We start from the raw sequence: 12,482 nt of genomic DNA, 5'->3' as shown, positions 1-12,482 counted from the left end.
ATACACACACATATATACACACACACATATATATACACACACACACATATACACATATATACACACATACACATATACACACATATACACATATACACACATACACTGAGTGGACAGATTATTATGCATTCAGAGATCATAATAATCTGGCCACTCAATATATATATATCAGATCTTTTCTTTCTTTTTTTTTCTGACTTATTTTCAGGGAAGTGACAGACAATAAGACATATCAACCCTAAATATTCATCAGGTAACTCTTAAGAACTGGAGCATTCTTCTACATAACCACAATACTATTAGCACACCCAATAAGTTGAACTTATATAGATTCATATTATCTAATATACACGTTCCAAATTCAAGTTCTCAGATATGTACAGGACCTTCAGAACAACTTTTATCCAATCAAGAATACTTTATTACATTTCATTGTCACCTGCTTTCATCTCCTTTTATTTATTTTGTATGACACTGGAATATTAATTGAAATATTTAAAATATTTATATTTTTCATAGAATGTGTCTGTTTTGTCTCAGTTTTTTAACACACTGGCATAAATTTTTAAATTTTTTTTCTTAAAGACTGGTGCATCCTTTTTGTCCCCTTTTATGTTCCTAATATTGATTCTTTGCTCTTTCTTTTTTCTTAATCAATCTTAGAGTTTCATCAGTCTTATTAGTCATTTCTAAGAGCTGGCTTTTGGCTTTGTTGCTTCCTTATATTGTGGCTTTTCTATTTCATCAAATTCTACTTTTACCTTTATTATTTCCTTTCTTCTTGGGGGGTTTATTCTGTTATTCTATTTCTAATGTCTAAAATGGATGTTTAGCTTATTTATTTTCAGCCCTCTATTTTAAATATACACTTATAAGGCTTGTACTTTTTCCTCAGAGTACTTTTTTATCCACATTATATGAAAAGTGATATAAAGTATTTTAATAATCATTTCTAACATCAAAATTTTGTTTTATCATTTATTTGACCACTGAGTTATTTAGAAAGGGGTTTAAATATTTTCTAATGTTTAGGCTATCTTTTTATTAATAATTTTGATTAATTGCATTATGGTCACAGACTTGTGTCTGTACGATATAGTCTCCTTGAAATTTGTTGTTATTTCTTTATGGTCTGATTTATATACATGGTAAATTTTTATAAATGCTCCCAAATGCTTGGAATGGAACAAAGATGGCGGCATAGGTAAATTCCGGTACTCAGTACTCAGTGCCTCCCACAACCACATCAAAATTACAATTAAAATACAGAACAACCATAATTCAGAACCACCTGAAATATGACTGAATGGAAGCCCTACAACTAGAGAAGTAAAGAAGAAAACACATTGAGATGGTAAGAGGGAGGGAGGCTGGTCCAGCACCCACCTGTGGTGTTTTTTTTAATTAGGAAGGATATCTTGGCTGTGAAGACCTCCTGTAAGGAGTAAGGGGTACCAGCCCCACACCAGGCCCTCAGCACAGGGTTCTAGTGCTGGGAAGAGAAATCCCCATAACTTTAGCCTGTAAAAACCAGCAGGGATTGTGGCTGAGTGACATAGAAGCTGCCAGAATCCCAGCAGTTCCTCTTAAAGGGCCAGTGCACAGACTTACTCAGACTCGCTCCCTCTGAGTTCCAGCGCTGGATAGTGGCTTAGGGGGATCCAGGGACATACAGAGAGGAACTGGATTGTCTGGCATTGGGGCAAGAACTCAGGGGCGGTTTTTTCCCAGACAGGTGCTCAGAGGGTTCATTGTTCCTATGCTGAGACCTCCCCCATCGCAGAGCTGACTGGCAGCCATATCTGAGTCTCCATCAATTTGGCTCACACTGTTCGCTTTGCCCTGGTGATTCTGAGACCCTGCTCCGTCCAATTTGCAGCCCCACCCAAGCTGTTTGCAGCTGCTTTTCCATATGAATGGCTGTCCTGGCTCAGGCTTTGCTAAACTCTTTCAAACATGCAGCAGCTGGTGTCAGCATGCCCCATAACTCTCAATAAAAGGCCCAAGTCCTAGCACTAGAACCAGTCTGCCTTGCTTCACAGCTTGGCCTTGCCTGAGTACTCCAAGCCCAACATGAGTAGCAGCCATCTGCAGATCACTCTGTAGCTCCTGCTGGGAGGCCCCAGAGCCAGTGCACCCAATGGACAGCTTCAGACCATACCAGATTACAACTCTACACATCCACGAGCTACACATTCATGGGCAGACTCAGTGAGTACCAAAGTCCCACTGAAGCAAATCCTGCTCCATAGGGACTTGTACAGCAGCTCTCCCACTATAGTTGCAGCTGGTCCTCACAGCCAGTTGACCTGGAAGTCAATTTCTCCCAGTGATGCCAACAGCAATCAAGGTTCAACTACAATAAGACTGTGCACACAGCCCACACAGGGGCATACCTAGAGTGACCAGCTCAGGTGACTGGGAAGGCTAAGCCACTGGGCCCTACCAGATACCTACTAAGGATACCTACTACACAGGCCACTCTGCCAATTCCAGGAGACATAGCTGCTCTACCTAATACATAGAAACAAACACAGGGAAGCAGCCAAAACACAGAGACAAGCCTTTCACAAATGAAAGAACAGAAGAAATCTTCAGAAAAAGAACTAAATGAAATGGAAGCAAACAATCAACAAGATACAGAATTCAAAACAATTGTTATAAGGATGCTCAAGGAACTTAATGAGAGCTTCAAGGGACTTAGAGAGAATTTCAAGAACTTTAGTGAGAGCATCAAAGATGAAAAAGGACCACTTACGATCGGACTATCGGGCCTCAGAGGGAGGATAGGGGAGGGTGGGGGGAGGGGGGAGAGATCAACCAAAGGACTTGTGTGCATGCATATGAGCCTAACCAATGGTTAAGTTCAACAGGGGGTTGGGGCATCCGTGGGGAGGGGTGTGGGATGGGAATGGGGGGATGAGGACAAATATGTGACACCTTAATCAATAAAGAAAATTAAAAGAAAAGAAAAAGGACCACTTAGAAATTAAGCATACACTAACTGAAATAAAGAATAATATACAGGGATTCAACAGTAGAGTAGAAGATGCCACCAATCAAATTGTCAATTTGGAATACGAGGAAGCAAAAAACATCAAATCAGAAGGGCAAAAAGAAAAAAGAATCCAAAAATATGAAGATAGTGTAAGGACCCTCTGGGACAACTTCATGCATACCAACATTTGCATTATGAGGTTGCATTATGTGGCTGCCAGAAAGAGAAGACAGAGAGCAAGATATTAAACACCTATTTGAAGAAATAATGACAAAACTTTCCCTACCAGGTGAAAGAAATAGACTTACAAGTCCAGGAAGTGCAGAGAGTCCCAAATAAGAGGAACCCAAAGAGGCCACACCAAGACACATCATAATTAAAATGTCAAAGGTTAAAGACAAAGAGAGAATCTTAAAAGCAGCAAGAGAAAAGCAGTAAGTTACTTATAAGGGAGTGCCCATACGACTGTTAGCTGATTTCTCAACAGAAACTTTTCAGGCCAAAAAGCAGTGGCAAGAAATACTCTAAGTGATGAATAGCAAGGACCTACAACCAAGATGACTCTACCCAGCAAAGCTATCATTTAGAATTGAAGGTCAGATAAAGAGCTTCACAGACAAGAAAAAGCTAAAGGAGTTCATCACCACTAAACCAGTCTTACATGAAATATTGAAGGGTATTCTTTAAGAAGAGAAAGAAGAGGAAGAAAAAAGATAAAAATACGAACAATAAAATGGCAGTAAATACATATCTATCAACAATTGATTCTACTAGTAAAAATAAAAATAAACAAGGAGTCTAATGAACAAAGTAAATCCTATATAATAAAAACCTAATATGCAAATCGACCGAACAGCAAAACTACAGGTCGGTCGCTATGACGCTCCATGTAGGAGCTGCCCCCTGGTGGTCAGTGCACTCCCACAGGGGGAGCACTGCTCAGCCAGAAGCTGGCTCATGGCTGGCAAGCACAGTGGTGGTGGCAGGAGCCCCTCTCACCTCCAGGGCAGCACTAAGGACCTCTTGGGTGACGACCATTTGCATATTACATCTTTATTATATAGGATTATGTTTTATAAGAGCTCATGAGACCAAATTTATTAAGTATGTTATTCACATGTGCCACTTGGTTACTGGTTTTTGTCTGTTTGATCTATTCAATTATACACTGATGATTAATTTGTCTGTTTTTCCTTTGTAGCTCTGTCCATGTCTGTTTTATATATTTTGAGACTGTGTTATTAGCTACATACAAGTTTAGAAATGTTATATCTTTCTGATGACTAGAACCTTTTATGATTATGGAGCATCCTTATCTCTGTAATACTTTTTATCCGGTAGCAGTATAACCAAACTAGTTTTCTTTTAGTTAGTGTTTACCTAGTATATATTTTCAATCCTTTGATTTTCAACCTTTTTATTTTCTGTGTTTTTTCAGTTTAAGGTGATAACTGCCCTTTATTATTGGCCTCCCTAAATGTACTGTTTTGCCTTCTCTCCTAGCGGCAGTACATACCTGTGAAAGTAAAGAGCAAAGCCTTCTGGATCTTCTCTTGGGAGTATGCCATGATGTACGTGGGAAGCCTAGTGGTAATCATTTGCCTCTCCTTCTTCCTTCTCAGCTCCTGGGATTTCATCCCTGCAGTCTACGGCTTCATGTAAGTAATGACCTCATTAGAAAACTCTGAAAACTAGTTTGGTTTTCACAACTCCAGCTGGAATCTGAGTGCAAGCAACCACAGGGAGCATCTAGACACCGTGGTCTTCAACATTAGTGTGCATCAGAATTACCTTCAGGGCTTGCTAACACCCCCGTTGCTGGGCCCCACTTCTAGAGGTTTTAAGTAAGTCTGAGGTAGGGACCAAGAATTTGCATTTCTAACAAGTTTTCAGCTGATGCTGTTCTGCTGGTCCAGGAAACGCACTTTGAGAACCACTGGTCTAGAGCATATATTTGATCTAGTGCACTCTCTAGGAACATCCAAAGCGACTACCAGCCTCTGCCTAGAAGGTTTTGGTTCAGTCCCTACGAGGAATGGATGTATTCCTTCACTGCAAGAGGGTCTCTTTAAAATAAAGCCACCTCCCATGTGTCAAACTTTTTATTTTTATTATTTTTTTTCCATGTGTCAAACTTTTTAGAAAAAATCAAAATGGGTTTTCAGTAAGAATTCTGCAGACATTTCCAAATGCTCTCTGTATGGCATACTAAAGCAGGTAGCCACTGCCCAAGCTTCAAGGAGCTCACAGTCCAGTGGGGTGGTAGACACTTAAACCAGGGTGGGGAAGGGATCTGGAGTGGCAGACTCCCCTTTGGGATTCTGGGCTGCTAATTTGTGTTAAATCCTGGCTGAATATAACAATATCTTAGTAACTTTCAGCTCTTCATGCTCTGCCTTGAATAGGAATTTGTAACGCCTTGGATAGGAGTGAAAAGCCTTTCCTGGTTTTCTGCTGGCCACAGACTGTGTTCTGTACCTCATTTGACAGACGAGGAAATGTAGTTACAGCAGAAGGCAAAGGCTTGCCCTGGGGGAAGCTGTGTTAGTGAAATCTGACCACGAGTGCTTTCCTATTTGTTCTTCATGCTCCATATGTTCCCCGTTTGAAATTGTGAATGACATCAGTTTCCACTCCATATTTTTTCAAATAAAAAATATAATGTAAATTTTTAGAAGAGCCAGAATTGCAGCAATTTTTATCTGATACAACTCGACAAAAAGTTTTCCAGTTAAACCCGTACTTCTCAAATGAGGTCTGGTATCCTCGCCAGAATCTGCTGGTGATTCCTCAGCCCCTGGAAGTCTCACTGCAGTGGCTCCTGCGGTGGGATGCTGAGCAGGAATGGGGAGGAGCAGAATCTTCGAGCTTGTTTCTCTAGGCAAGTCTTTGGAATGCCCCAAATAGATATTGTTCATGTAGAACCCATTCCTCTTTTGTTACAGTACTGAGTATCTCCTAATTTTAAACATATATGTCTGGGCAGTACAATAGGGGCTGGTCTTTTGATTTCTAGCATGAATCCCTGCCTCATTTCAGATATTTGATACATGCCAGAGTTTGGCTCTGCTAACATTTATTATAGGTTATCATTCTCTGCCCCTTGTTTTTGTTAATTAGCTATATCCAGGGTGCCTATAGAGCCCCTCACATCCTGATCTCTGTGGAGACAAAGTCATTCTTCACAGCCCAATAGTGATCCGCGTCTTCAGGAGAAAACCAGGTTAAAGCAGACCATTTATAACTTTGCTCTCTTTTTTCTCTCCCTTTGTTTTCTTCACTCCAGACTTTCTGTTCCAGATCTCACTCCAAACATTGGTCTTTTTTGGTACTTCTTTGCGGAGATGTTTGAGCACTTCAGCCTCTTCTTTGTGTGTGTGTTTCAGATCAACGTCTTCTTCTACACCATCCCCTTAGCCATAAAGCTGAAGTAAGTGGTTGGGCCTGCTCCTTCTTTGTTCTGAGAACCATTTGTAGCCTTGCAAGAGCATCTGCTATTAGGTTTCTGCCATCTTTGCCCAGGGAACCCTGCCCTCAGTCGCCCTGGGTGTCAGTGGCCATAGCCAGCAATAGGGTCACACATGAGTGCAGGCTGCAGGGAGCACCCTGATATTTCTCCTGGTCTCACTCTGGGGCACTTGCACACACTGCTGCTGAGTCCACTCACTGTTTTGGGTAACAGCAGAGGTTGGAGTTGGAGGTTGTCTTTGGAAAAAGTGAATCTTGTTGGGTGTCCTGTATCGGCAGCCCACTGACAGTTTGCCAAAGGGGACTCACGATGCGTTAGGTGGGAGGCTGGCCACTGTAGCTCTGTTTAATCTTCTCATCAACTTCCCTCAAAAGGGTTGTCTGTGGAGCTCTCTTCTGCAGTATGACAGAGCTAACATACGCTAACCTAGCTCCATCCCAGGCACCTTTCTCGGTTTTCTGAAAGGTAGTCATACCTAACCCTTCCGGTAGCTATTGGACGTAGGCATTATTTTACGATCATCACTCCCATGTTATACTTGAGGAAATTGATGTTCAGAGAAGTGGAGTGATTTTCCCAGAGTCACACAGCTATTAAGCAGTGGAGCTGGGATTCAGACTCAGGTTTGTCTGGCTCCAGAATCTATGCTCAGCCCCTTGATACGAGAGAGATCACTTATAGTAGCTCCTGGAAATGGTTCTATTATCCTAGCTTCAAAGAAGGGAAAACAGTTACAGCTAAGCCTGGATGGTCCGGGGAGGCTGGGAGAGAGTTTGATTTGGATTTCAAGAGCTTGAGTTCTCTGCTCTAATCTTCCTGCCGTTCCTCATGGCCAGTGAACCAATCCCACTGGGTAAAAGCTCAGAGCTGATGCTTCCTTCTCATGACAGCCTTGGCCTGGCATCTGACAGGAATCCATCCTTCCTTGGCCTGGGCTCCAGAACTCTGGCAGCCTTACCCAGGCAAGCTCTCCAGCTGTCTCTGGACCACATTCCTTGCCCTTGTTCTTGTCAGGCCCGGCCACTGGGCTGAGGGAAGTGGGGAGCCCAGAGCACCCCTCCTCACTCTGTAAAGCTAGCTCTCCACCAGCTTTCATTATCGGCACGTGAAAGGCCACAGATAAGCTCCTAGTTAGACAACAGCACCACCATCATGTGAAACCCCCCCACCCGGCTCAGAAGTAGGAGACAGAGGGTATGAAGATACTGCCCTCCCCCTGCTGCCCTCCTGTGCCCAGATATGAAGCTCCCTGCGGTGTTTGCTTCCAGTGTGGGAACAGGGCCCTTCAAGCCACCTGTCTCTACGCAGTGTTGCAGGAGGTTCTGGTCTCCATGCTTTTTGGCACTACGTTTTTACTGGTCTTTCTTTTTTTAATATATTTTTATTGATTTCAGAGAGGAAGGGAGAGGAGAGAAAGAAAGAAACATCAATGATGAGACTCATTGATTGGCTGCCTCCTGCGTGTGCCCTTGACTGGAATTGAACCTGGGACCCTTCAGTCCGCAGGCCAATGCTCTATCCACTGAGCCAAACCAGCTAGGGCTTTACTAGTCTTTTCAAAGAAATGTTGTAGTTTTTACCAGCTACCTAAAAGCCCAAAGCCAGTGATTTGGGTTATCTTTAGGAAGATGATCACTGAGGTAGATGAACCCTTAAAAGCTACAGGGTTGCGTGACTTTGCCAAGCTGAGTTTCTGTAGTTGCTCTGTAGAAGGATTGGAGTGTTTGGGTGTGTACATGTTTACTGGATTTTCATGTTTGTCAGATATACACCCATTGAGTCACCCTGCCCTTTGACCTGCAAGACAAGAATGCCATTAACCTCTGAAGAAAACCTCCATGAGTTGGGCATCCAGGAACGGTGCAGACGTAGGCCACGTGCAGGTTGCTTAGATGTAGCTAATGAGGGTGTAGATCTGGCCTCTTTCTGTTTGCTTCCCTTTTGCATGTGGTCAGCTCTTGGAGGAACACTGGAGACTGAGCTCTGTCCCCGCCCTGCTGATCAGAGCTGCCCTGTGCTAGGCACTCAGGAGAACAGTCTCGGTGGTGCTTAGGTGTTCTGAAGACAAACCGCTCATTCGCTTCTAGCTAACTCGACTTTTCTGAGCCTGATTTCCTCATCTGCACAGTGCAGGTGACAACATAGCCTACCTCGAGGGGCATTTGAGGTGTAGTGAGGATCACGTGCAACATTGTAAGAAAAGGGCCTAGCACGGAACTTAGCAGAGCAAGGGTTCAGGGAACGGTAACCATTTTGTTATTAGCTTAAGGAAACAAGAACTCCAGTTCCAGCCCTTAAGAGCTGAAAAGCTGCACAGCTCTCACTTCTCTTTCTGGAAAAGAGTTCATCGTAGCTAAGGGTCTGTAGACCCCACTGACCCAATTGCCAGAGAAAAAGCATCAGCAAGGAAGCACTTCCTGCCCTGCGTCCAGTTGTCAGAGGGGCCTCTGGCCAGGGAGACTACCTAATTACAAGCAGTCTTTTAAGCCCAGTAATAAAGAACGGCTGACTTCATTTGTTTTTTTCCTTGGTGGCTCCTGGGGGCTGGTTGTGGGGAGGGTGATGGGAAATGTCTCTGTGCGCTGTTTCTCTAGTGTTTGCTGAGCCCTCCTCACCACCTCTGGGCATCTCTGGGTCCCCACAGGTTTTTGTTTGTTATTAAATATATTTTTATTGATTTCAGAGAGGAAGGGAGAGGGAGAAATAGAAACTTCAATGATGAGAGAGAATCATTGATTGGCTGCCTCCTGTACACCCCCTACTCGGGATTGAGTCTGCAACCCAGGCATGTGCGCTGACTGTGAATTGACCTATGACCTGGTTCATAGGTTGACACTCAAACACTGAGCCACGACAGCCAGGCCGCACAGTTTTTGGCTCTGCTACTTGACCTGACCCCAGTGTCTTATGGGTAGCAGAGTCAGCCCTTGCCTGAAGTTCCCTGGAGAGTAGTTTTGGGTTTGAGGGATAAAGTCAGGAGTCTCAGGGGTGGGCTTGGTGCCTGACTGATCTCTGTCTGTATGTCTGCCCTGCCCTACCCCAGGGAGCACCCTATCTTCTTCATGTTCATCCAGATTGCCATCATCTCCATCTTCAAGTCCTACCCAACAGTGGGGGATGTGGCCCTCTATATGGCCTTCTTCCCCGTGTGGAACCATCTCTACAGATGTGAGTATTCATTCCTGCCTCTAATCCCCTGGTGGCAGGTATGTGTTAGCCTGGCCTCAGATGAAGCAGCCAGGGGAAAGGAATTGATGGGCATTTGATGGGCATCTGTTATGCCAACAGTACCAGGAGAGAGGCAGTGACATGAGGCACAGTAACTGCCTCCTTGGTGCTATAGACTAATGATGAAAATAAAAATAACTACCATTTATTGAGTACTTACTATGTACCTGGCCATTGGGGTCCTGAGAGTAATATATGCATGAGCTCATTTTATCTTCATACCAGCCTTTGAGGAAAGTATCCCCATTTTGCAGATGAGAAAACTGAGGTACAGAAAGGTAGAACCACTTGTTCAAGGTCACGTGTCTGGTTAGTGGAAGGGCTAGCACTGGAATCCAAAGCTGTGAGCCTCTCGCCAATATGTCCAATAGGACTTCCTGTGATGATGAAAATGTCCTATGTCTGCACAGTCCAATAGAGTAGTCACTAGTGTGACTAAGAAACTGAATTTTTAATTCAGATTAAATTAAACTTAAGAAGCCATACATGGTGAAGGCTATCATATTAGTACAATGATAGACGTAGGGCTTTGAACCATTTCTAAGAACTGCACTCAAAGGTCTATGGAAAACAGATGGGCAATACCAGATTTCCTGCCTACGTGAAGAACCCTTTAATCTCTGATCATCCCCTGCTCAGAAGATGACTGAGTGGTGATCGAGTTGTGCTTCCTAGCCCCCAGTGTTTCCCTCAGGGGCTCTCAGCCCTCTGTGTGGGTTCTTTTCAGTGTTTGTGGGCTCTGTAGGCTCATGACTCATTTGCCTCTGTATCCCCAACACCTAGGATCAAACCTGACACACAGCACAACTCGGCAAATGTTTGTGGATGGGGGTTTTAAACCTCTAATAGAGAGGCCGTGTCAGCGGCCCAACACCACCTGATTCTCTAACCAGAATGGAAAGGAAGCTGTTGAACTTTCCTTGCCTACAGTGGGTGTATAGCAAGGTGTCAAGAATGGATTCTGAAGGGCAGGCTTCAGAGGAAGTGACTCTTTATTGTTGTTTTGGGGCTGTCTGGGAGTCAACCAGGAAGTGAAACTGACCAGCTGCCAGAAAGAAACCTACCTGTAAGAGTGGGCCTCTGAGCAGGGAAAACATCTGAGTGGGCGGGCCAAGCAGGCCTGCTCTTGCAGGTGATGGCCTGGTGGGGCGATGACCAGTCCTGCCTGACTGGGAGGAGGAAGTGGCATCTTCTGCCTGTGACATCCTCATTGCACAGATAAGAATCACCCAGCCCAGCGGGCTCAGGGTCAGATTGGGGCCCCTTGGCAGAGAGTAGCTAATGACAAATCATGAAGCCACCAAACACGTGAACATACCCCAGTTTGTGACATAATGGGTCCTGGGGACATCGCCTCTTTCCCTGAAAGTAGAGTACTTATTTTCTTAGCTATCTATCCTACACAGAGCATCTCTCCCTCAGGTAACATCTTTCATCCCATATTGCTGAACAGTCTGGCCCAAACGGGCCTGAGTCTTATTTCTGGCTTTCCTGTGTGTTTAAAGGCAAATCATTTAACCTTTCTGGGCCTCCCATTTTTTCATCTGTCAAATGGGGAGGATATCATGAGTGTTTTAAGTTTGAGACAGTGTAAATATAAACAGCACTATAGTTATTATCAGAAGTAATAATTATGTGGGGAAGGAGGTCTTCTGCATAGTTCCATGATCAAAGTTTCGGGCTTGGTAGCCAGAGTCATTCAGAGTCATTCAAATAAACATACTCTTCAGAACTTGAAATAAGCTATTTTATGCCCTCTGGGGTGATGAGGCACAAAAAATAAGGATGGAGTTTCCAGGAACCTGGATGATCTAATAGATGCTGTTGCTGGCAGGCTGGCAATTTCAGCTGTCTGAAGGCCCTGCAGACGGGGTTGGCTGCCGTCCCTCCGCGCCGAGCGCCGGCAGCAGAGTGCTCACGCTTGGGGTGTCGGTTTGGGGCATGACAGCTGTGCGTCATGACACCCAGTGAGGAGTGTCTTCATCCTGGTCCTGAGAACCTGTGAGTGGAGGCTTTGAGAAGACTTTAAGCCTAAGTTGAATATATTCAGACTTTTAATGTGGTTAAGAATTCAGTTTAAACGTTAGTTACCAGTGCTAACATGCCTGGTAACATGTTCACCTTTTTGTTTTCCTGTCCTGCTCAGGGGGGAGAAGAGGCACAGGGGCCCTTCCCTGAGTGTAGGCCCCAGACACTCCAGGACTCTGTGGTGCCTGGGGCCAGGGTGAGTCATAGGACACACAATTGTGGTGTTAGGGAACAGCCTGCTGGCAGAGCCCTTGCCACCTGCCGAGGTCCAGCTGAAAAAGCCAGTTACCAAAGGGCTGGATTTTGTGTGTTTTATTTTGTTTTTATTGACTATTATATAAATATAAAATACTATTGATAAAAATAAATATAAATTATAAAAGAATAATAATACAATAAATTCCCATGTACCTAGCACCTAGTTTAAGAAAGGAAATGACACCCTAGCTGGTTTGCTCAGTGGGTAGAGCATCAGCCTGCAGACTGAAGGGTCCCAGGTTCAATTCTGGTCAAGGGCACCTACCTCAGTTGCAGGCTTCATCCTCAGCCCTGGTGGGGGCCCATGCGGAAGGCGACCAATCGATGTGTCTCTCTCACATCGATGTTTCTCTCTGTCTCTCCCTCTCCCTTCCACTGTCTGTAAAAATCAATGGAAAAATATCCTTGGGTGAGGACTAACAAGAAAGAAAGAGAGAGAGAGAAAGGGAGAAAGGGAGGGGGGAAAGGAGGGAGGGAAAGGAAAGGAGGAAAGAAGGAAGA

At 44.2% G+C, this 12,482-nt stretch overlaps 1 protein-coding gene across 1 annotated transcript in view; it reads left to right on the top strand.

The window, feature by feature from the left end:
• The window catches only part of PIGU (phosphatidylinositol glycan anchor biosynthesis class U), an 84,726-nt gene that overhangs the window by 54,386 nt on the left and 17,858 nt on the right, over window positions 1-12,482 (top strand). The window contains exons 8-10 of the mRNA XM_079783624.1: window positions 4,502-4,656; window positions 6,285-6,428; window positions 9,511-9,635. Of these exons, the coding sequence (XP_079639750.1) occupies window positions 4,502-4,656; window positions 6,285-6,428; window positions 9,511-9,635 (424 nt within the window). The remainder of the gene's footprint in view (window positions 1-4,501; window positions 4,657-6,284; window positions 6,429-9,510; window positions 9,636-12,482) is intronic.

Source organism: Cnephaeus nilssonii, assembly GCF_951640355.1.
Source record: "Cnephaeus nilssonii genome assembly, chromosome: 11".
Lineage (NCBI taxonomy): Eukaryota > Metazoa > Chordata > Mammalia > Chiroptera > Vespertilionidae > Cnephaeus > Cnephaeus nilssonii.
Note: the sequence above shows the minus strand (reverse complement) of the source record. Positions and strands in the feature narration are given on the sequence as shown.